Source organism: Lepidochelys olivacea, assembly GCF_965140295.1.
Source record: "Lepidochelys olivacea isolate rLepOli2 genome assembly, chromosome: 23".
Classification (NCBI taxonomy): Eukaryota; Metazoa; Chordata; order Testudines; family Cheloniidae; genus Lepidochelys; species Lepidochelys olivacea.
Window position 1 is genome coordinate 1578673 of NC_140433.1, and position 21575 is coordinate 1600247.

General features: G+C 57.3%; 1 protein-coding gene and 1 long non-coding RNA gene across 2 annotated transcripts; both read left to right on the forward strand.

Moving 5' to 3' along the window:
- Positions 1 to 1246: 1246 nt before the first annotated feature.
- LOC311511907 (cytochrome P450 2F2-like) lies at positions 1247 to 6505 on the forward strand (the record flags this gene model as incomplete). Its single annotated transcript, XM_084612838.1, has 4 exons — positions 1247 to 1307; positions 2930 to 3336; positions 4510 to 4651; positions 6050 to 6505. 4 exons carry the CDS (start codon positions 1247 to 1249, stop codon positions 6289 to 6291), a joined length of 852 nt encoding a protein of 283 aa, XP_084468964.1. The 3' UTR covers positions 6292 to 6505.
- A 4856-nt stretch (positions 6506 to 11361) lies between these two features.
- On the forward strand, positions 11362 to 17150 carry LOC311512014. Its single transcript, XR_014709378.1, has 3 exons — positions 11362 to 11859; positions 12151 to 12292; positions 15984 to 17150. It is a non-coding gene; the product is annotated as an uncharacterized lncRNA (long non-coding RNA).
- The last annotated feature ends 4425 nt before the right edge of the window (positions 17151 to 21575 follow it).

The following is a 21575-nucleotide window of genomic DNA, read 5'->3' on the forward strand; positions in this document are numbered from 1 at the left end:
CCAAGGTACAGAATGTCACACCGGGGTTCAGAGGCCACGTGGGACCCAGCGCGGCTTGTGAGCTCCTCCTCATGGCTGGGCCTAGGATGGACGTTTCTGAGTCTGCTGCTGATTCTTTGCAGAGGTGTTGTTTGGCTCAAGCAGTGGAAGTTCAGGCTTTCGGACCCCAAGGTTCCCCCTTCAGCCCCCCCAGGGGTGACCTAGGTGGGGGTGTTATCGCCTGATTGTGGACCTGACCCGCCCCTCCATGGCCATTCAAAGGGATTGTCTCTTACAAAACTCCATGGGGCCGGTGACCTCTGTGTTACTATAATACACCTAATAGTGGTGAGAATCCGTGCGAGGAACTGGCCGCTCTCCGTGCGACCCGTCCAATTCTCCCCACCCGGCTCCTGGAGGAAAGGAGCCGAGGCCTTTCCAGCCGGAAACGAAGGGGAAGAATGGGCAAGTGTGGTGAACGCAGCACGAGGTTGACCGAACCCCTCCAATGAGTGGCACGGGCCGGGCACTGGGATGGTCGCTGCTGGCAGGGGCCTGCCTTGGGGCCAGTGAAGGCTGGAGGTTTGCTTTGCCTCCGGGACTTCACCCCCAGAGAGAGGCAGGCCCTGCTGCCAGGAACTCAGAGTCTGAACAGCCAGAGGAGGGAGTCGTAGATTCCAAGGGACCCCATCTCGTCCGGCCCCCGATAGCACAGGGCAGAGACCTGCCCCCCCTTTCCCCCCTGAATTCCTAGGGCAGATTTTTTAGAAAAGCAGCCCGTCTCGATGTAAAGCCATCAGGGCTGGAGAACACGCTGTGCCCCTTGGCAAAGGGTTCCCCTGGTGAATTGCTTTCATGCTTCAAAATTTACACCTTATTTCCAGTCTGAATTTGTCCAGCTTCAACATCCAGCCCGTGGGTTGTGTCAGCCCTTCCTCGGCTCGCTCGTTGTTAAATATTTGCTCCCCGTGTCGGTACCGATAGACCGGGATCTCCTGCTCTTTGCTGGGTTTTCGAATCCTTTGATCATTCTTCGCTGAGCCCCTCCAACGGATCAGCGTCTTTCTTGAATCGTGGGCACCAGAACCTGACACAGGATCCCGGCTGCCGTCACACCGGGGCCAAACACAGAGGGGAAATCACCTCCCTGCATGTGGGTCCTGCTTCACCCTCCCCCACTCCCCAGGGCTTATCTTCACCAACGTGGCGGCAGCTGCGCCGGTTCTCCCCCAGCACGCGGTGGAACTTCGGCACGGGGCAGCGGAGCATGGCGGGGCGGATCCAGGAGGAGGCCCAGCGCCTGGCAGGGGAGCTTGGGAACACAAAGGGTAGCTGCTTCCTGTCTCACCTGCCGTCGCCGGAGCCCCCGTTCCAAGCGCCTCAGCCTGTTTACTATCTGCTCAGCTCTCTGCTCAGATTTCTCCCCGTGAACTGGTGGAACTCACTGCCACAGGCTCAGAGGCTCGTGTGGAGAAGGAGACCAGCCACCGGTTCATCAGCCAGGATTAGAGACAGCCAAGTTTAGAGCAAGTCCAAGGGAGGACGGATGGGCTCTGGGCTGGGAGTCAGAATGCCGCGGTCGGTTCCTGCCTCTGCCACAAGTTCCTGGTCTCTGCATCTCTCTTGGCCTCGTATCCTCACTCTGTGCAATGCGGATAAGAACCCTGTCCTTTGTCTGTTCACACTAGGAGCTCTTTGGGGCAGGAACTATCTTTCACTGTGTGCCTGGGCAGTGCCTGAAGTGCCAGGGACCCCTGTTCTCTGTCATGTTCTGGGCAGCGCCCGGCGCGACGGGGCCCTGATCTCAGTAGCGGTCTGGGCAGCGCCTGGAACAATGGGGCCTGATCTCGGTCGGGGTCCGGGCAGTGCCCAGTGCGACAGGGCCTTGATCTCAGCCGGGGTCTGGGCAGCGCCCAGCACGACAGAGCCCTGATCTTGGTTGGGGTCTGGGCAGCGCCCGGCGCGATGGGGCCCTGATCTCGGTTGGGGTCTGGCCAGCGCCCGGCGCGATGGGGCCCTGATCTTGTTTGGGGTCTGGGCAGTGCCCAGTGCGACGGGGCCCTGATCTCGGTTGGGGTCTGGGCAGCACCCGGCCCAATGGGGCCCTGATCTCGGTTGGGGTCTGGGCAGCACCCGGCCCAATGGGGCCCTGATCTCGGTTGGGGTCTGCGCAGCGCCCGGCGCGACGGGGCCCTGATCTCAGCCGGGGTCCGGGCAGTGCCCGGTGCGACAGGGCCTTGATCTCAGCCGGGGTCTGGGCAGCGCCCAGCACGACAGAGCCCTGATCTCGGTTGGGGTCTGGGCAGTGCCCGGCGCGACGGGGCCCTGATCTCGGTTGGGGTCTGGGCAACACCTGGCCCAATGGGGCCCTGATCTTGGTTGGGGTCTGGGCAGCACCCGGCCCAATGGGGCCCTGATCTCGGTTGGGGTCTGGGCAGCGCCCGGTGTGACAGGGCCTGATCTTGGTTGGGGTCTGGGCAGCGCCCGGCACGATGAATCCCCAGTCTGTGATGGGGCCGCTAGGTGCTACTGTAATACGCCTAATAATAATGATTAATCTTTGGGCCATAAGCCAACTGGATAGTAACCATGGGGTGGAAGAAGAAACCTCTGCAAGTTATTCCTGAATTGCCCACCAGGGCACCTTCCACTCTTCCAGCTTCCTCTAGCCCGGAGATGCTCTGACCTCCGCGGCTCGGGAGTCAAACTAGCGAAAGAGAATCACAGCCGTGTGAATTAAGTACACTATCGAATCAGATTTCAACAGCCTGACAGGCGAAAGCCTCCGTTTATAGCTCTGTAGATTATTCTTACAGAAAATGAGTTAAGAACTTCATGCAGGTTCATCACATGATTGGGGACTAACACAATAAAAGTCTCCTGGTTGGTCAGTAACGGAGATCAGTTACTAATTCACTCACACTGCGTGGGAGCGTCACGGGCCGCAAAGAGACACATTACGGCGCCACTTGCGGCCTGCACGCCTGGGTCGGGGTCTCGCGGCTCCATAGCAGCTGGCCAAGGCTGCGGGGGGAGGAATTTCTGGGCTGGGTGGGCCCTGAGCCTCCCAGGCTGGTCCATTGCCCTGGCTCCTGGGGCTCCCCTGCCCTCTCCGTGGTGCTGAAAGTCCCAGCACCATTTGCAGCACGAATCCGCTTTCCCTGGGCCCTGTGGAGCTCTCTCCCCTTTCCCCCAGGCTCGCCCTTCGACCCCACCTTCCTCCTGGGCTCCGCCGGCTCCGGCATCATCTGCTGCCTCGTCTTCGGCAGCCGCTTTGGCTACAAGGACCAGGAGTTCCTCACCCTGCCGAGCTGCATCAACCAGAACTTTCGCCTGCTGAGCTCCCGCTGGGGCCAGGTGGGGCTGGTGCCAGGGTGGGACCGAGTGAAAGTCACCCCCGTGATGGATGGACAGAGAGGGCAGGGATGGACGGATGGACAGATAGAGGGGTGTGTAGGGGGGTGGATGGATGGACAGAGGGGTATTCATGGGGAAGGCGGGAGGGGCGGATGGACGGAGGGGTGTGTGGGGGGAAGGCGGGATGGGTGGATGGATAGAGGGGTGGGGGGAGGCGGGATGGATGAATAGACACACAGACAGATTCTCTTTGCTCTGGATTTGGACACGTGACCCCCCGTTTCGGTGTCCGGACCCACTGAGATCCCAGCTGCTCCTGCCTATTTTGCTGGCCACCCCCTGGGTGCTGGGCATGTGCCCTCACCAGCTCCCCCCGTGCCCGTCTCTTGCAGCCCTACAACGCGCTCCCGCCCCTCCTGGCCGCTCTGCCGGGCGGCCCCACGCCCAATGGGCGCGGATGCCCTCAAGCGCCTTGTCTCGGAGAGAGCGAAGCGGCCCCAGGACTCGCTGGGCCCCAGCTCTCCCGACAGCTACATCGACTGCTTCCTGCTCCAGACGGACCAGGTTTTGGAGCAGCCCCAGGGATGGCCCTGGGCGAGGGGGCGGGAGATCTGAGTTCAGTGCCCCCCTCTCACAGGCCCCTTGGGTGACCCCGGGGAAATCCCAGCACGCCGGGGCCCTAATCTCGGCCGGGGTCTGGGCAGCGCCTGGCATGACGGGGCCCTGATCTTTGCCTTGGATGATGCTGTTTTGTATCGTCACCCCTGGTTCCTGTCGGTCCCTCCTGCTTCTGATGGAGCCTCTGTTCTTCCTTAAATCCACCGTCTCGTGTTTTATTGTAAGTGCTCCCCAGTGGCCTGTTTTCCGGGTGCTTTAAGGGAAAAGCGGTGAATGGTTGCTGCTTTGGGGGCAGAGCGGCTGCGATTTCCATGAGAAGTCGGCATCAGGGGCTGGCTAGCACAGGGGACTTGGGGCTTGGGGGCCACCTCTTGGGGCCCAGCCCAGAGGAGAGGCCTTGGATGGACCCCAGGCTGGTGCTGTTTGGGCACTCATGCCTAGCTGGCACCAGCAAGATCCCCGTCACTCAAGGCTGGGGGGGGGGTCACAGTCCTGGGTACCCCAAGAACCATCCCAGTCTCTGTTTAGCCCTGTGCTCCTCGCCCACCCCCCCAGGAAAAGCAGAACCCCGACACCGAGTTCACCACCGAGAACTTGGTCATGACGACGCTGGAGTTGTTCTTTGCCGGGACGGAGACGGTCAGCACCACCCTGAAATGCGGGATCCTGCTTCTCATGAAGTATCCTGAGATAAAAGGTAGGGCGGGGGGAGGTGCTAAGGTGCTGGCCTGGGACTTGGGGGCCCTGGGTTCAAGTCTTGGCCTTGCTCGGTGCCTCGGTTTCCCCATCTGTGACACAGAGATCACACTTCTCCCCTGTGCTGCGAAGGGGAAACCCATGGGTGTTTCTGACAGGGCTCAGGTCTGATAAGAATACGGGGCACGGGCCCCGGCTGGCGTGATTCGGTGCTGCAGTGAGTGATGCCAGCCGAATAGCAGGCTGCGATGGGGTGAGCTGCCCCTTTCAGGGTAGCGGTATCCAGGGTTAGCTCACCCCTGTTGTGTGCTGGGGCCCTTTAAGAGTTCAGGGTGCTGTGATAGGCAAAGGACGACAGGAGAAAGGCTCCCGTCGGGTCAGCGACAGGCTGCGAATCCCGAGACGGGACTGGAGACAGAAGCTGCCGGGTTGGCAACACACAGCCCCGCGCCAGGAGGAGCAGGCGGGAGCCAGAGCAGCCCGGTGCCGCCGGGGAAGACCCTGGTGCAAGCTGTCCGGAGAGCGGGAGCTGCCCTGGGGGAGGGCAGAGATGTGCCCCTGGGAGCAGAGCGCTCGGTGCCACTCCAGAGCCCGGGGCAAGGTGAAGAGCAAGAGACGCATGACGACGCGGCGGCCCCAGCTGGAGGGAGCTGGAGAGGAGGCAGCCAGGCTACTGGGGCCGTGGCTCGGCGGGACACCCGAAGCAACACCAAGGGGTGTTGTGACGGCGGTCGCAGAAGCACCAGGTCCCCGAGAATCAGCGGGTGGAAAAGTGAGAGGAACGGGACCGCCGTCGCTGAGCGGAGAGCCAGCCGGGACACAATGGAGAGGACGGGGTCTCCTGCCCTGAAGAAGAGAAACGAGACTCTCCCATTCAGAGAGCAGGAGCAGCACAAAGAGGGCAAACCTGGGGGTCAGGGTGAGCTAGGGTGACCAGACAGCAAGTGTGAGAAATCGGGACGGGGGTGGAGGGTACGTGTACGTACTGGGATGGGGCGTGGTGGACTCCTGAGCAGGAGGCAGTCCTAACGAAGCTTAAACAGGGTCCCAGGCCTGTTTCAATAGGGTGAAAGGGCCAGACTGTCTAGTGGCCCCACAGATTTCTGGCCCCATGGAGGCCAGTGGAGCAATGCCAGATTACACCCCCTGGGAACTTGGCCCAACGGTACCCATCCAAACCTGCAATGTTGCCTGCAGAAATACAGTGGAGATAGGTTGGGTTCCCTCTCCCTCACACCAGTTTGAATCTGGAGTCACTCCATTGCTGATAGCAATAGTAGGCTGTTATCTTCTATGTCACTGGGGTTTTGTCTGTATGGGAGCTAGTGCGAGTGGAGGATTCAGGCCATCGTTCCCGCCACCCCAGCCTTTGGGCTCAGTCTTGTTCCTCTCGGTGCAGAGAAAGTTCACAAGGAGATTGACCAGGTGATTGGGCGGTCCCGCCTGCCGGCAACCGAGGACCGGAGCCACATGCCCTACACCGACGCCGTGATCCACGAGGTGCACAGATTCGCCGACGTCATCCCCATGAGCCTCCCGCACATCACGACCCAGGACGTCCAGTTCAGAGCATACGTGATCCCCAAGGTCGGGCTCCTGGTGCCAGGGCGAGGGCAGGGCCAAGGTGCTGGGGAACTCTGAGATCTCTTGCTGTCTCAGGACCAACTCTGCCCCCTCCAGCTCCTGGTCCATTGAAGTCCATGGAAAGACCCTCCGTGGGCTTTGGATGACTCTGCCAGACCATTTCACCCAGGCTTTCTCGGTTACCCACCATGCGATGCACTGGATTGGCAGCCTCGGTCCCTTCAAGCCATGTGCTGAGTCCAGCCAGCTGCCCCCTCCCCCCGAACCTTTGACATGGGAGGCGGGCACGTCAGGCGTGAGGTAGGGAAGGTTCTGGCCAGAGGTAAAGCAGAGTTAATTGAAATGGGGGTGGGGGGACTGGGTTTTTTGTGTGTGTGGAAAATTTTGATGAAAACTGGGGAACATTTCAATTTTGGGGCAAAAATTTGAAACCTGAAAATTTTGGGCTGAGAACTGAGACATTTCAATCCCAAAAGGCTGCTGCAAAGCTTCATGGGAGATGTAGTTTGAGTGCCGCATGTCCCATTCTCCTCTACAGGCCAGGCTTCCTGATCAGACTACACCTCCCATGGTGTACCACAGCATCCCCTCTTGGACAAGGGGAGGCACTGCCTCATGGGAGTCCTTGGCCATGGTGCACCATGGGAGATGTAGTTTGGGTTCCTTATGCTCCCTTTCTCCTTTATAAGCCGGGCTTGCTGGTCAGACTACATCTCCCATGTTGCACCACCGTGTCCCCGCTTGGACGAGGAGAGCTGGTGCATCCTGGGTGTCCCTAGCCATGGTGCATCATGGGAGATGTAGTCCATCTGGAAAGCCTGGCCCATAGGGGAGAATGGGGACACGAAACAACCAAACTACAATTCCCATGGCTGGCGACCCACACGATGCTCTGACTGTCCCCAGCTGGTGTCCATCCTCTGCACAGGTGGGCGGTTGCTCTGCTTCACCAGATGTGTGCAGGGTGAAGGCCAACCACTTAGCAAAAGGGGATGGGCCGTGGGATGGAAATGATGGGAAGACGACCCTGGGCTCGGCTGGTGCTCCCCCCCGCCCACGTCAAGGGGTAGGATGTGTTGGCCCTGTCTGTGTCCCGTCATCTCTCAGGTGGTTTTCTCTGTTACCAGGGCACCACCGTCATCCCCTTGCTGAGCTCAGTCCTCTGGGATACAAGTCAGTTCAAAAACCTGGATGTCTTTGACCCCGGGCATTTCCTGGATGGGAGCGGGCACTTCCAGAAGAGCAATGCTTTCATGCCGTTCTCTGCAGGTAAGAGGTGTGTATTCACATTCAAGAGTGGGTGAGGCCTAGTGGTTAGAGCAGGGGGGCTGGGAGCCAGGACTCCTGGGTTCTCTCCTGGCTCTGGGAGGAGAGTGGGGTTCAGTGGTTAGAGCAGGGGGGCCGGAGCCCAGACATCCTGTTTCCCTGCTCTGACTGTGTCCTGGTCTCGCTCAGAGCTGGGGCTGGAACCTGGCACTCTGGCCCAGCTATGCCGCGCCCGTCAGTACTTACTCCTCGGGTTTCCCTCTAACCCCGCTTGCCATCCTGTCTCCTCTCCCAGGCAAGCGGATGTGCGTGGGCGAGAGCCTGGCACGCTTGGAAGTCTTCCTCTTCCTCCCCGCCATCCTGCAGGGCTACACCTTGGAGCCGCTCGGCGACCCGGGCACCCTCGGCACCAGCCCTGTGGAGAGCGGGCTAGGGAACATCCCCCACCCCTACGAACTCAGGCTGCTCCCGCGCTAGAGTGCGCCCCGCGTCAAAAGCCCCCCATAAAGCCGAGGACCATGTGTGGTGCAGTCACCCCTACTTCAGAGAGGCTAGACCCCTGCCCCCCCTTCCAGCCAAGGTCCCACCCCTTCTGCCTAAGGTCCCACCCCACACCGCCCCTTCTGCCTCCCCACTCTCGCTGGCCAGCCTGCCAGTGCAGCCCCGAACCCCAGCCAGCCCGTCGCAGTCCAGAGGAGTCTCAAGTCCCCGCCAGCTGGCCGGGGTTGAGCTCTGAGCCTGGGCCACCCAGAGGAGCTCTGAGCCCTGCCGATGAGCCCCTGGAAGAAACACAGGGTAGAAAACAAGCCCTCATTAAGCAGACTGCTGATTTGTGTCACGTTCCTTCCTTGGGGTTCTCTGGGAGGAAAAGGACGAGGAAGTTGAATTTGATGTTTGCAGAGTTCTAGGAACCAATCTCAACAACCCCGACTAGCAGCATAAGCGAGACGAAGGGGCAGCATGGTGAGATTTTTATTGGCACGTGTAGTTAAACGTCCATTTCGCCGCCCATGCAAACCGATGAAAAAACCTGTACATCCAAATTCCCAGCTAGGCAAAGTCAGCAAGAGGCTGCGTGAGAATGTCTCGGAGCATGAGCTGGGCTCAGGTATCCACCGGGCTCTAGTTATAAAACCTTAGAGCTTTGAATCTCATCATCTATTGTCATTAAGTAATTGTTGTCTGCTTCTCCCCACTCTCTGACCTCCCTGCCCCTTATTTCCCACAACTGTGAAAATTTAAATTGATACAACTAGGGGAAAATGCTTAAAACCCCGCATTTTGAGCAACTGGGAACATTTACATTAAAAAAATGCTTAAAAAGAAACACCAATATAATCCATCAGAAGTCTAAGAAAAATTCTGCTAAGCCTAGATCTAAGAAGGCAAAGATAGCTTTGGAGGTTGGGGGGTTGGGGGTTTGGCGAACGTAAACGGGCGAATTGGTCAGTTCAACGACCAGCTGGGTTTTCGGAAGCCAGTAACACGAGCGCAATAGGAAATGACACGTCTCCTTGCCCACTAGCCTGGGAAAGTGACTTCGTTTCGGGTTTTGACTGAGTCCCTCACAACCAGGCCTCATGTGGGCTAATTGGTTCTTGGCTTTTGCTAACATCACAGAGGAAAAACCACCCGAAGCTAAAGCGTTAAGACAATCTTGTCACTGGCTTACCCAAGGGCTCCTTCTCCAGGCAGCTACGGTGATCAGCCTTTTAACCTACCTCTCCATCAGCCCAGGAGCCAGGAGGTTGGTACCTGGGTCAGTGGTTAGACACTGAATCAACCGGACTTTAGATTGATCTATTACCCGGTGCAGTGACATATTAACCCAGAGCTTTCTAGCCCGGCCAGCTGGATCATAACACCCCTTGGAAGCTGGAGGGAGTAGGGGAAAGATCTGGGAGCTGGATGGAAGGGGGAGACTGAGGCAAACCCAGGGGGGTGTGGTGTGAGAGGAGGGTCTGCAGAACTACAGGAGGCATGGGAACAGGCCAGCAGGGTGTGTAGCAGGAGAGATGGTGGGAGGGATGAATGGATGGAGGGATGGAGGGAGGGATGGATGGCCAGCAGGACGTGTAGTTGGAGGGATGGTGAGAAGGATGGATGGCCAGCAGGGTGTGTAGCAGGAGAGATAGGTGGGAGGGATGGAGGGATGGAGGGAGGGATGGATGGCCAGCAGGACGTGTAGTTGGAGGGATGGTGAGAAGGATGGATGGCCAGCAGGGTGTGTAGCAGGAGAGATAGGTGGGAGGGATGGATGGATGGAGGAAGGGAAGGAGGGATGGATGGCCAGCAGGACACGTAGCAGGAGAGATGGGTGGGTGGTCCCATGTATCTCTAGCATATGGAGGTTTAGCCATAGTTCCATGCTCCGGTCCAGCAGGGAAGGAGATGGAGCCAAGGCTACCATGGCCAAGCCCCCCTCCGCTGACGGATGCTCAGAAACTCACCCCCTTTGCCCCCATCCCCATCTGTGCAGATGCGGGATAAGTACGGCCCGGTGTTCACGGTGCACCTGGGCTCCTGGCGGGTGGTGTTGTGGGGCTACCAGGGGGTGAAGGAGGCCCTGGTGGACCAGGCCGAGGAGTTCAGCGGGCGCGGGGGATGCCGGTGTTCTCTAAGGATTTCAACGGGCATGGTGAGCGCTCTCCTCCCGGGTCCCTGCTCGGCGTCTCTGGCAGCGTCCCGTGTGCAGGGGTGAAGGCAGCAGGGCAGTGTAGCGGGCAGGATCCTGGAGACCTGGGTTCTGTTCCCCTCTCAGCCGCTTGATGCGGGCAAGTCACTTTATCTCTCTGTTCACTGCAGCCCTAGGCGGGGTCCTGGTGCTGTATAAACACAGAACCGACCCAAAGGGCCTGCCATCGCCATAGAAACTATGCACATTCATTTCAGGCTGACCGCAAATGAGAATTTTTTGGCAAACTGAAAACAATTTGAGACTTTCATGATGGGTCGCGCGGACTGATTCACTTCAGACTTTTCACCTTTAAAACGACTGAGAAGCCGTTGCTAACGGAAAAAATCAAACCGTTTTGTTTTGAAACTGTTTGTTCAGAATTTTTTGTTGGCTGGAACAATTTGGCGAATTCAATGTGAATTTGCTGCATGTTTCGGTTAACCCCCAATCTGCATATTTGGGGGAACATTTCATCCGAAAAATTTTGCTCTGCTTGAGTAGCTACTCTAAGAGTTTACTAGGACTGGTTGAAAACTTCTCATTGAAATGTTCTAGTCTGGCAATAAATTCAGTTTCTGACACCACAGATCTTTCTGGGGGAAACGTCTGCTTTCCTTGAAACCTTTTCTTTTAATGAGGAAAATTCTCATTTTTTTGGCAGCAGGGTTTTGACTTCAAACCTTCAGCTCACCTCTCAACTCCGTGAGTTTACGGAGTAATCCCATTCGCTGGCAGCAGTAGTAGGTTGTCATCCTATTAGTGAACCAGCCTTGAGGCAGGACACATGCTCTGCCAGGGTGTTGAATCAGCAGGGTGGGCCAATAACTGCAGCCACTGAGCATGTATCCTAAAGGACGGACCTTTGCTAACAGCACCCTTTAGGGAGGCCGGATGGCCTAGTGGATAGAGCCCAGGACTGGGACAGTCTGCCACTCCTTGGGTAACTTTGGGAAAGGCACCTCCCCGTCTGTGCATCCATTTCCCCATCTGGATAACGATACCGACCTGCCTTGGTGTGGCGCTGGAGGGGACGAGCTGGATAAGAGCTAGGCAGGATGGTGATGTTTATCTCTTTCTCCAGGAGAAGCAGAATCCAGCTACTGAGTTTTCCCTGGCCATGGCCACCTTCAACTTACTCTTTGCCAGGACCGAAACTACCAGCACTGCCCTGCTCTATGGCCTCCTGATCCTGCTGAAACACCCGCAGGTCCAAGGTAAGGCGGAGAAGTGGCTTAGTTGGGATTTCCCCATTCCCCTTGGGGAAAACCCCACAGAAAGCCCAGCTGTGGCTCCATTGACGTCACTGGAATGAGGATGAGGTAAGGATTTGACCCCTTAGGGCCATAAATAGCCAGCAGTCAGCTCTCTGCCAAGGGCCGGGCCACCCCGAGACAGTGGCTAGGATTCTAGGGATCAGCCTGAGTTATAGTCCAGTAACGGCCCCGCGTGAAACGCTCGCCCAGCGCTGAGCTTTGCCCCCACAGTGAGGCTACTAATTCCCCTCTATCCCGCCCCTGCAAGAGAAGATCCATCAGGAAACTGACGCAGTGATCGGGAGGGACAGGATGCCGTACATGGCCACCACACTGCATGAGATCCAGTGATTCAGCGATATCCTGCCAATGAGCCTCCTGCATACCGTGACCAGAGACACCCGGTTCCAGGGGTACCTCATCTCCCAGGTGAGGCCGCCCGGGAGAGTGAGCTGAGTCCCATGTGAGTCCCATGAGGGGCTGGGCACACCTAAAGCAGTGATTGCCCTGTGGGGGGCTATGATCCGAATCCGGCCCTGACCCCACTGCAGTTGGTGGTGACTCTGGATTGACCCCAGGGAGGCTGAGATCAGAATCCTGCCTGGTCCCGCATTGCACTCACTGCGTGATTCTGGATTTACCCTGGGGGAGCGGAGATCAGAAAACAGTCCCACCGGCAGAGTCCCAGCGGCTAATTCTGTTTTTCCGCTGCTTTCCCAGGGGAAGTACGTCCACCCCCTGCTGAGTACTGTGCATTTTGACTCAGAAGAACATAAAACCCCTGAAGCTTTTGCCCCTGAGAGGTTTCTAAATGAGAACGGTTGCTTCAAGAAACAGAATGCCTTCATGCTCCTTTCCGCAGGTGTGTAGTTCTAGGTGTTGTGACAGGGCAAGGCCCGATGGCTATAGAAAAGTCGTGGGAGATAGATATATTAGCTCCAGGCTAAACAAATCCCTGGTACCAGGATAAGTGAAATGGCAGCTGCTCCAGGTCAATTAAGACACCTGGGGCCAATTAAGAACTTTCCAGAAGGCAGGGCGAACGCTAGGACACCTAGCTGGGGCTGGCTGAAACTAGTTTAAAAGCCTCCCAGTCAGTCAGGTGGGTGTGCACGTCAGGAGCTGTGGGAGGAAGTCGTGCTGTTGGAGAGGCTGAGCAGTACACACCATGTCAGGCACAAGGAAGGAGGCCCTGAGGTAAGGGTGAAGTGGAGCTTGAGGAAGTGGGGGCTGCTGCAGGGGAAGTAGCCCAGGGAATTGTACGTGTCATGTTTCTAAAAGGTCAGCTACCATAGCTGATACTATTAGGGTCCCTGGGCTGGAGCCTGGAGTAGAGGGTGGGCCCGGGCTCCCCCCTTCTCCCCCTCCCCCGATTAATCACTGAGACTGGGAGACAACAGCGACTGTGCAAGGGAGGATAACTTCTCCTCACCTCCCTCGCTGGCTTATGATGAAAAAGGCTCAGTAGACTGTGACCCTTGTCTCTAGAGAAAGAAGGATTACGTGGAGGGTCACAGTGAGCCTCTGAGGCTAGCGAAATCCACCAGGAAACGCAGGACCCACGGAGGCAGGGACAGAGCTTTGTCACAGCGTCTGGTCATCAAGGAGCGCTGGGCTCTGGTCCTGGCTCTGCTAAAGCCGGCCCGGCTCCTCCGTTTGTTCAGCTGTGAAATGGGGCTAGTGCTTTCCCTCCCCTTCCTGCTTGGGAAGCCCAGAGGCCACGGTGGTGGGGGAAATGATCGGAAGTGCGGCGGGGTGGCTAAGGAGTGGGGCTGTTGCTCTCAGTTTATTTAGGGGCTTGTGAAAATTCCAGCTCAGCTGTGGTCAGTTTTCACTCTTTCTACTGGCTGCTTCTCAGCTAATGTAGATCCCCAGAGCCCCGTGGGAATGTAGGGCCGGAGGGGAACCACGAGGCTCCCGCCTCTGGGGGCTAGAAACTTTCTTCTCATTTCAAGCCTCTGTTGATTCCTGGCCTGGTCATCCCCATTTGTTTCTGGCCTCTAGCTTCAATAACTCTTCCCCCTCCCTGGGGTTTAACCCCTGATGGATTTATACAGAGCGGCCAGATCCCCCCCTGCAGCCTTCATGCTGCTAGGCTGGATGGGCCCAGCTCTTGGATTGTCTTTGGCTGCCCTTTAGGTCTGAGCAGTTTAGCCAACCCCCAGCTGGTTTCTGCAAGGAGGAGAAATCGAAGTCAGTGGACAGAGAACACCCACAAAGTCCTGTTTCCCAGCATGCTGGAGAAACAAACAGCAGCGGGCAGTTTCCTGGCTCAGACATTCCCCTGTCTGCCCCTCCAGCGGGCTCTTTGCCCAAAAAGCAGTCTCTCTCTCTCTGATTCCTCCCAGAGGTCCATTCCCAGCTGGGCTCGTCTACCCAGGGAAACTGACCCGAGTCAGCCATCCCTGTGAGGAGCTATTCTGCAATTGCCCTTCCAGTCAATGTCGACGAGGGGTGAGGGGTGAGCGCTCACCTGCTATGCACTTTGGAGTGCCATGGGTTACAGCTGCCCTTCCTCCAGAAGAGAGGAGTGATTGCTCGTCGCGCTCAGCGCCGTAACTCCTTAGCGAGCTCTGTGATTGTCTTTGTAATAAGGACTCACCGGCTGGCAGCACCGGGACCAGGCTGATCTGTGGCCCCACCGCAGAGCCTGTCGTCAGTGTGCCCGGCTGATGGCCCCGGGGTCTGAGCCCCCAGGTTAGCCCAGCCCAGGCGTGAGCAGCCCCCCGGGGTGACTGTGTCCTCGCCGGTGCCACGCTGACCCGTGTGGGTTGCTAGGACTTGGGGGGCAGCTCTCCTGGGTTAATGCTGCAGGGAGCAGAGCTGCCCGGATTCTGTCCAGTGAACGGTGGGAGAGCTGGCTTGTCTGGGGCGGGGCGGGTGCTGGAGGAATACGGGTGCTGGATGGCCTTAGCCTGCATTCACACCGCAAAGTGGGCAGTGGGCTAACAACGTGGGCTCTAGCCCAGGTGGGAGGGATTATGGGGAAAAGCCCCAGTAAGAGCCAGGACTGACTCAGCTGCAGCCCCAGCCCCCTAGATTGCACAGAGATTGCTGGGCCCGGCTGCTCGGTGCTGACGACGTGTTATTGCCCAGGGAAGTGGGTGTGTCTGGGCGAGGGCCTGGTCCGCATGGAGCTCTTCCTCCTCACCACGGTCCTGCAGCGCTTCGCCCTCAGCTCGCCCGTTGACCCCCAGCAGCTCAGCCTGGCCCCTGGCGTCAGCAATCTAGGGAAGGTGCCACAGTGCTACCAGCTGTGCCTCCGCCAGCGCTGACGGGGGTAGGGTTGCCAACTCTCCGATTGCAGGAAACCAAACACTCCTGCCCCGCCCCTTCTCTGAGGCCCTGCCCCTTCTCAGAGGCCCCGCCCCCTGTTCACTCCATCCCCCTCCCTCCTTCGCTCACTCTCCCCAACCTGCTTACTCGCTCATTTTCACGGGGTTGGGGGGATTGGGGTGCAGGAGGGGATGAGGGCTCTGGCTGGGGCTGCAGGCTCTGGGGTGCGGACAGAAATGAGGGATTTGGAGTGTGGAAGGGGGCTCCCGACTGGGGCAGAGGGCTGGGGTGAGGGAGGGGGTTCGGGGTGTGGGCGGCACTTATCTCAGGCGGCTCCCGGAAGTGGCCGGCATGTCCGGCTCCTAGGCATAGGGGCGGCCAGGCAGCTCTGCGCACTGCCCCCATCTGGAAGTGCTGCCCCTGCAGCTCCCATTGACTGTGGTTCCTGGCCAATGGGAGCTGCGGAGCTGGCGCTCGGGGTTGGGGCAGTGTGTGGAGACCCTTGGCTGCCCCTATGCCTAGGAGCTGGACATGCTGGCCACTTTCAGGAGCTGCATGGAGCCAGGGCAGGCAGGGAGCCTGCCTTAGCCCCTCTGTACCACCAAATGGACCTTTAATGGGCCACTCAGCGGTGCTGACCGGAGCTGCCAGGATCCCTTTTCGACCAGGCGTTCCAGTCAAAAACCAGATGCCTGGCAACCCTAGACGGTGGCAGGGGGTCCTCACAGCTGCCCCTTGGCCTGTTGGGATTGTTCCATCTCAGATTCACCTCTGAAAGGGTTTTCTGGCCTCCCCCAGCCACTCTGTGTAAAACAGATTTCAGTCGTAGTCTTGTGTACGCTGTGCTCCAGTGGACCCAGCCTGGCATGGGTTACAGGACTCCTGGGTTCCTTCCCTGGCTTGGGGAGGGGAGTGGGGTCTAGTGGGTTAGAGCAGGAGGGCTGGGAGCCAGGACTCCTGGGTTCTATTCCTGGCTCTTGGAGGGCAGCAGAATCTAGTGTGTTAGAGCAAGGAGGGAGGGGGCGGGAAGCTGGGAGTCAGGACTCCGGGGTTCTAGCTATGAAAGGGAGAATTGTCTGGTAGTTAGAGCGGGAGGTGGGATTCCTGGGTTCTGGGTCTAATATTTAGAGCAGGGGGCTAGGAATCAGGACTCCTGGGTTCTATCCTCAGCTTGGCCAGTGACCTGCTGTGTCACCTTGGGCACGTCACTGCCTGCTTCCTCAGTTTCCCCCTCTGTAACATGGCCATAATGTAAGGTCTGAAGTCTTTTTCCACAGTAAGCAGCAGCAGCCGCATGAGGACAGCAGCAGCCATGAGCTAAGCAGCAGAAAGTCACCTCCTCACATCCCATCTAAATTGCATCAAAGCAGCATCATCTGGGGCCATGGAGAAGGACCCTGTCCTCGTGGTGTCCACCGCTCCCAGATAAAGACACCGATCTTCAGATGTTTACAGAAAACTTTGGTTGGGCGCACCAGTCTGGCAAGGAACCGCTGTGATTGTGAAATCTATATTGTTTTGCCTTTACGGTCCCCACTTCCCTCTTGTTTCTCTGTATGGTTTCTGGCTGGTTCTGTGACTGTTTCTAGCTGTTGTAGAACTCATTGGGGGAGATTGTTCCTGTCTCCTTTTGGAAGGTTTAGAGCCACTAGGTGGGTGGGGTGGGATTGGCTGAAGAATTGTTTCGCCATCTGTTAGGATTGGTCACAGAATTATTTTGGAACATTTTAGTAAAAAGCTTGGCTATGGTCTAGCGAAGCAGGACTCAAGTTTAACAATAGAAACCAGGGGTCCAAAAGAAGTTCTTTGGAACCAACTCCAGGACCCAGCCCAGGATCCGAGCTGCCAGACCTCAACGCCCTGCCAATGACACCATGCAGAAGCTGGAGTCCCCAGACGAGCTGATTGTGACTGGCCACCGGGAAAAGTTCGTCTGCCTCGTTGGGAGTGGTGAGCAGTGTATCAGCAGTGGTGCCTTCTGGTTTGGTGATTGTTACTAAACAGAGGTGTGGTTTTCATCCAGGAAACACATGGGGTTGAATTTACCTGGGGTTTTAAACTCCTTGGAGTCGAGGCGCAGAACCTGCTGGAAAGGCAGCAGAGCGGAGACGGGGAGTAATTCGGAGTAGACGTACTACTGCTTGGGAGTGACTGCCTAGGACCAAACAAACTTCTGCTCCACGCTGTACTTAGCGAGCAAGGTGCAGCTGGGCCCGCTCCGGGACGGCAGCTGTGAGTGAGCGTAACGCCCGCTGGAAATGAGCTACAATGAGTAGCAAATAGCGAGCTGCAATTGGCAAGTATTGATTAACAATGACTGCTAATTACAAATAAAGCACATTGTAGGCATGTGGGAAATGAGTCAGTACGGACGGTTGAAAATCAATACACAATTAGCAATTAGCTTGTGTTCACAATTAATAAATGCACACACTACTAATTCAGCACATGGGGAATGAATAATTATGGATTGTTAAAAATCAGTAATTAATGATTAGCAATTAGCAAGTATGAATTAGTCATTAGCACTTAATCGACCCAGTTATTAACAGTTAGCAATGTATTGACAATGAAGGCCAGTAACGTCACGCGTCAGCAATGAATAGTAGCAGGTTAGGGTTAGGACTAAATGAGTGTAAAGCTTTCTTAACAGCAGGCAATGAATATAGAATGGTACCAAGGAACACTAATTGAGAATAAATCTGAGCAAAGCCCATAGAACGTCACCCGCACTCGGTTCTCTTTGCCCACGGCAGGTCCAGAGGCCCCTGTGGGTCTAGCTCCAGTCGTCTGATCAGCCAGCGCACCGCTGGACGCACTGGGGCCAGACCCTGCGCCGGTGTCAATCAGCCGTAGCTCCATGGGCGTGAGCGGGGCCAGACCCCCAAGCTGGTGCGCATAGCTCCACTGAAGCCATGGATGGGGCAGACCCTTGGCGGGTGTCCCACTGAACCAATGGAGCGAGGCTGATTTACACTCACGGAGGCTTTGGCCCCGGGATCTGCAGTGGCTGGAGTTGTACTGATCCCTCTGTTGCCCTGGCCAGCTGGCGGGAAGCCCCTGCTGCCGACGCACTCGGCCCTGCCGGACTAGTCGCCGCAGCTGCATGGCACCACCTGCCACCAGGAACGCCGGCCCGTACGCCGCACTCAGCCGCGGAGACACGAGCGCCGGGGCAGGAACAGGGTGAGGGAGAGACCCTGAGCAGCGGGAGCATCTCCTCTGCCCAGGGGTTGGCTGGCCAGAGCAACGAGGCTGGGTTTGATGGCATCGAATCCAAACCCAGACCTGCAGTGTACCTCGGAGAGGAGCCCCAAACCTGAGCTGTAAACATATCTGATTGCAGCTCAGAATCCATCCATCCATTGTATCCTTCCATCCCCATACACAGCCATCTATCGACCCCATTCACACCCAGCCATCTGTCCCCATTCACACCCAGCTGTCGACCCCATTCACACCCATCACCCAGCCATCTGTCCCCATTCACAGCCAGCTATCTACCCCATTCACACCCATCATCCAGCCATGTGTCCCCATTCACATCCAGCTATCTACCCCCATTCACACCCATCATCCAGCCATCTGTCCCCATTCACATCCAGCTATCTACCCCATTCACACCCATCACCCAGCCATCTGTCCCCATTTACACCCAGCTATCTACCCCCATTCACACCCATCATCCAGCTATCTGTCCCCATTCACATCCAGCTATCTACCCCCATTCACACCCATCATCCAGCCATCTGTCCCCATTCACATCCAGCTATCTACCCCATTCACACCCATCATCCAGCCATCTGTCCCCATTCACACCCAGCTATCTACCCCCATTCACACCCATCATCCAGCCATCTGTCCCCATTCACATCCAGCTATCTACCCCATTCACACCCATCATCCAGCCATCTGTCCCAATTCACACCCATCATCCATCCATCCATCTATACAGAGCCAGCATCCATCCACCCATCCTCCTACACCCCCAGCCATCCCCACACACATCTCTCTCTCTCTCTCTCGCTCGGGAACAGCACCACTCTAGTGCAGTGTGTTCAGAGAATTAAGCTCTGTGGGTAGGGTGACCATATTTTCCCAAAGGGTAAACGGGATGCCACGTGGGGCTGGCCCAAGACCCCCTGCCACTCCTGAGCGGTTCTCCCAAGCCCTCCCTCTCACGCAGGACCAGCATTGCCGCTGGCCCCCTCTGCCCCCACCCCGCACGTCCCTCCGTGCCCTGCCCTGATCAGCACTTGGCAAGAGCGAGTGGGACAAATGCCCAGTTTTGCCCCAAAAATGGCTTAAAAGGACTTACGCAAAGGACTGTCCCAGCCCACCCACTATCTATGGAACTTGTTAATAAAAAGCCCCGTAGAGCCTGGCTCGGCTCTGTGGCTCCCTGCTCCCTGTGTTTGACTTTATGCCCGAGGCTACAGCCCAGGGACTGAAGTTAACGCCAAGCCTGTGCTGGGTGGAATAGGGGGAGGCTAGGCCCTGGCGGGACCAGGGCCTGGGCTGAGCTCCCAGCCAGCAGTGGGGGAGAAACCCTTTCCCTGTACTTTGTGGAGCGGTTTGGACCCGTTCCTAGCCTTCAGCTGCAGCAAATTCCCTATGGTGGGGAACGGAGCAGGGCTGGCTGGGCTGGTCCCACTCCGGTGCATTCCCCTCTGTGCAGACAAGATGAGCAGGCGGTAGATGCAGATGTCCAGGAAAACCCTCCTGGTCCCTAGCTCCCTTGTGGGGGTTCCTGTGCTAATCGGGGCTGCGCCAGGAATGCATGTGGCCCTGCAGGGTAAACAGGCACGGACGGGGTTTTAAACGCAACATGGCTGGTGCTCCCGTAACTCACGCCCTGCACCACCCACACGCACAACTCCCCCTCGCTGTGAGACGGGAACAACGGATCAGCCCGTCTCGCTCGCCTCCCGGGCTTACTGGAGGTTCTTCGGGGAGCCAGGTGCCGACGGGGCCCTCAGATGTGTCGTCTGGAATGTTTTCCAAAGGTCCGATCCAGGAAAGACCCCTATTTCAGAGCGCTGAACGGGTTGTTACAAGGAGGAGGGAGGTTGTTCTCATTAACCTCTGAGGATAGGACAAGGAGCAATGGACTTAAATTGCAGCGACCGCGGCTTAGCTTGGACATTAGGAAAAACTTCCTGACTGTCAGGGTGGTTAAGCACTGGAATAAATTGCCTAGGGAGGTTGTGGAATCTCCATTATTGGGATTTTTAAGCGCAGGTTGGACAAACCCCTGTCAGGGGTGGTCTAGATAATCCTGAGTCCTGCCTTGAGTGGAGGGGACTGGACTAGATGCCGCTCGAGGTCCCTGCCTGTCCTACGATTCTCTGATTCTCTGTGCTCAAGGGCTGTCCCGAGTAGCGATGGGTTCAAGCACATGCTTAAATGCTTTCCTGAATTGGGACCAAAGGCTTGTGACCTGCTCATGCCCCACATAAGCCTTCGACATGGAGTTTAACTGGTGCCCCCAGAACTGACCCCACTGCACAGAGTTAATTCTGCCCTTCTGATCACCTGCTGGTGGTGCCACATGGGATGAGGGTTAATGGTTGTTGAAGGTGCACAGATAAGAAAGACAATGGCCCTTGGGTCATTCCCCAGACCGAGATCAGGGCCCATCGGGCTGGACGCTGCCCAGATCCCAGCCAAGATCTGGGCCCCGTTGTGCCAGGAGCTGCCCAGACCCAAAGTGAGAGACAGTCCCTGTCCCAAAGAGCTCCCAATCAAACCAGACAAAGGATTCTCTTATGACATTTTCACTTTTTTCTTGGTTTGGAATTGCTCCTACTTGGTAATTCAGGTCACAGTCTGAGCCAATGGGCCTGTGTGACGATGCGGGACTGTTCTTAATGTTTCCTCTGAATATTGTGGGGGTGCCTCAGTTTCCCCTAGGCAGTTCTTAAGTCTCCAGGGGGTGGGGTAAGGGTATATGATCATTGCAGAGCCCTAGAGGGCAGGTGTGTGCAGGGGTCTGGACACAGAGAATGGCCGACACCCTGTTTCCTGGCAACTGACGGCCTGGGCCCTTCCCCCCTGCGAGGTGAGAGCTAAAGGGTTGGAGAACAAAGGAATCAGGTGACCACCTGGCCCGGGAAAGGGACAAAGCCCAGAGGAGGAGGGGCTGGAAGGAGTTTCAGTTTGGGGCTGGCTGGGGACATGGAGTGAAGGGCAGACGTGGTTGTCTGGCTCCCTGCCCCCAAAATGGATCCAGCTGAGGGGTCCTGTTCTCTGCACGTACAAGCTCTGTGTTAGACCATGTTCCTGTCGTCTAATAAACCTCCTGTGTTACTGGCTGGCTGAGAGTCCCGTCTGTCTGCGGAGTTGGGGGGCAGGACCCTCTGGCTTCCCCAGGACCCCGCCTGAGCGGACTGGCTGTGGGAGGCACACGGAGGGGCAGAGGAGGCTGAATGCTCCGAGGTCAGACCCAGGAAGGTGGAGCCGGGTGAACTTTTTGCTCCTGCCCCAGCTGCTGGGATGGGGTAAGTGTGAATGAGGCCATGGTCTTGAGGGGGTTTCATTGTGACACAGCAGCAGCAACACCGGACCTTTTGCCCTACGTCAGTGGTTTTCAACCTGTGGGCCGCAGCCCCCTGGGGGTCCGCAGCCTATGTCTGAGATTTGACAGGGTCCCCACCTCCCATCGAAATTTTTCAGGGGTCTGCAAATGAAAAAAGGTTAAAAACCCCTGGCCTAGGGCCATGCAAAAAGCACACGATTTCGGCATCACAAATCCTCATGTTTTCTGGGTCTCCGCTCGCTCATGTTGATCACACCAACTATCCGTCCAGGCTGGCCAAAGGCCGGGGCCGCCTGCTGCCAACCCGTGGCGGGAGAGTGGCCTGTCCCTG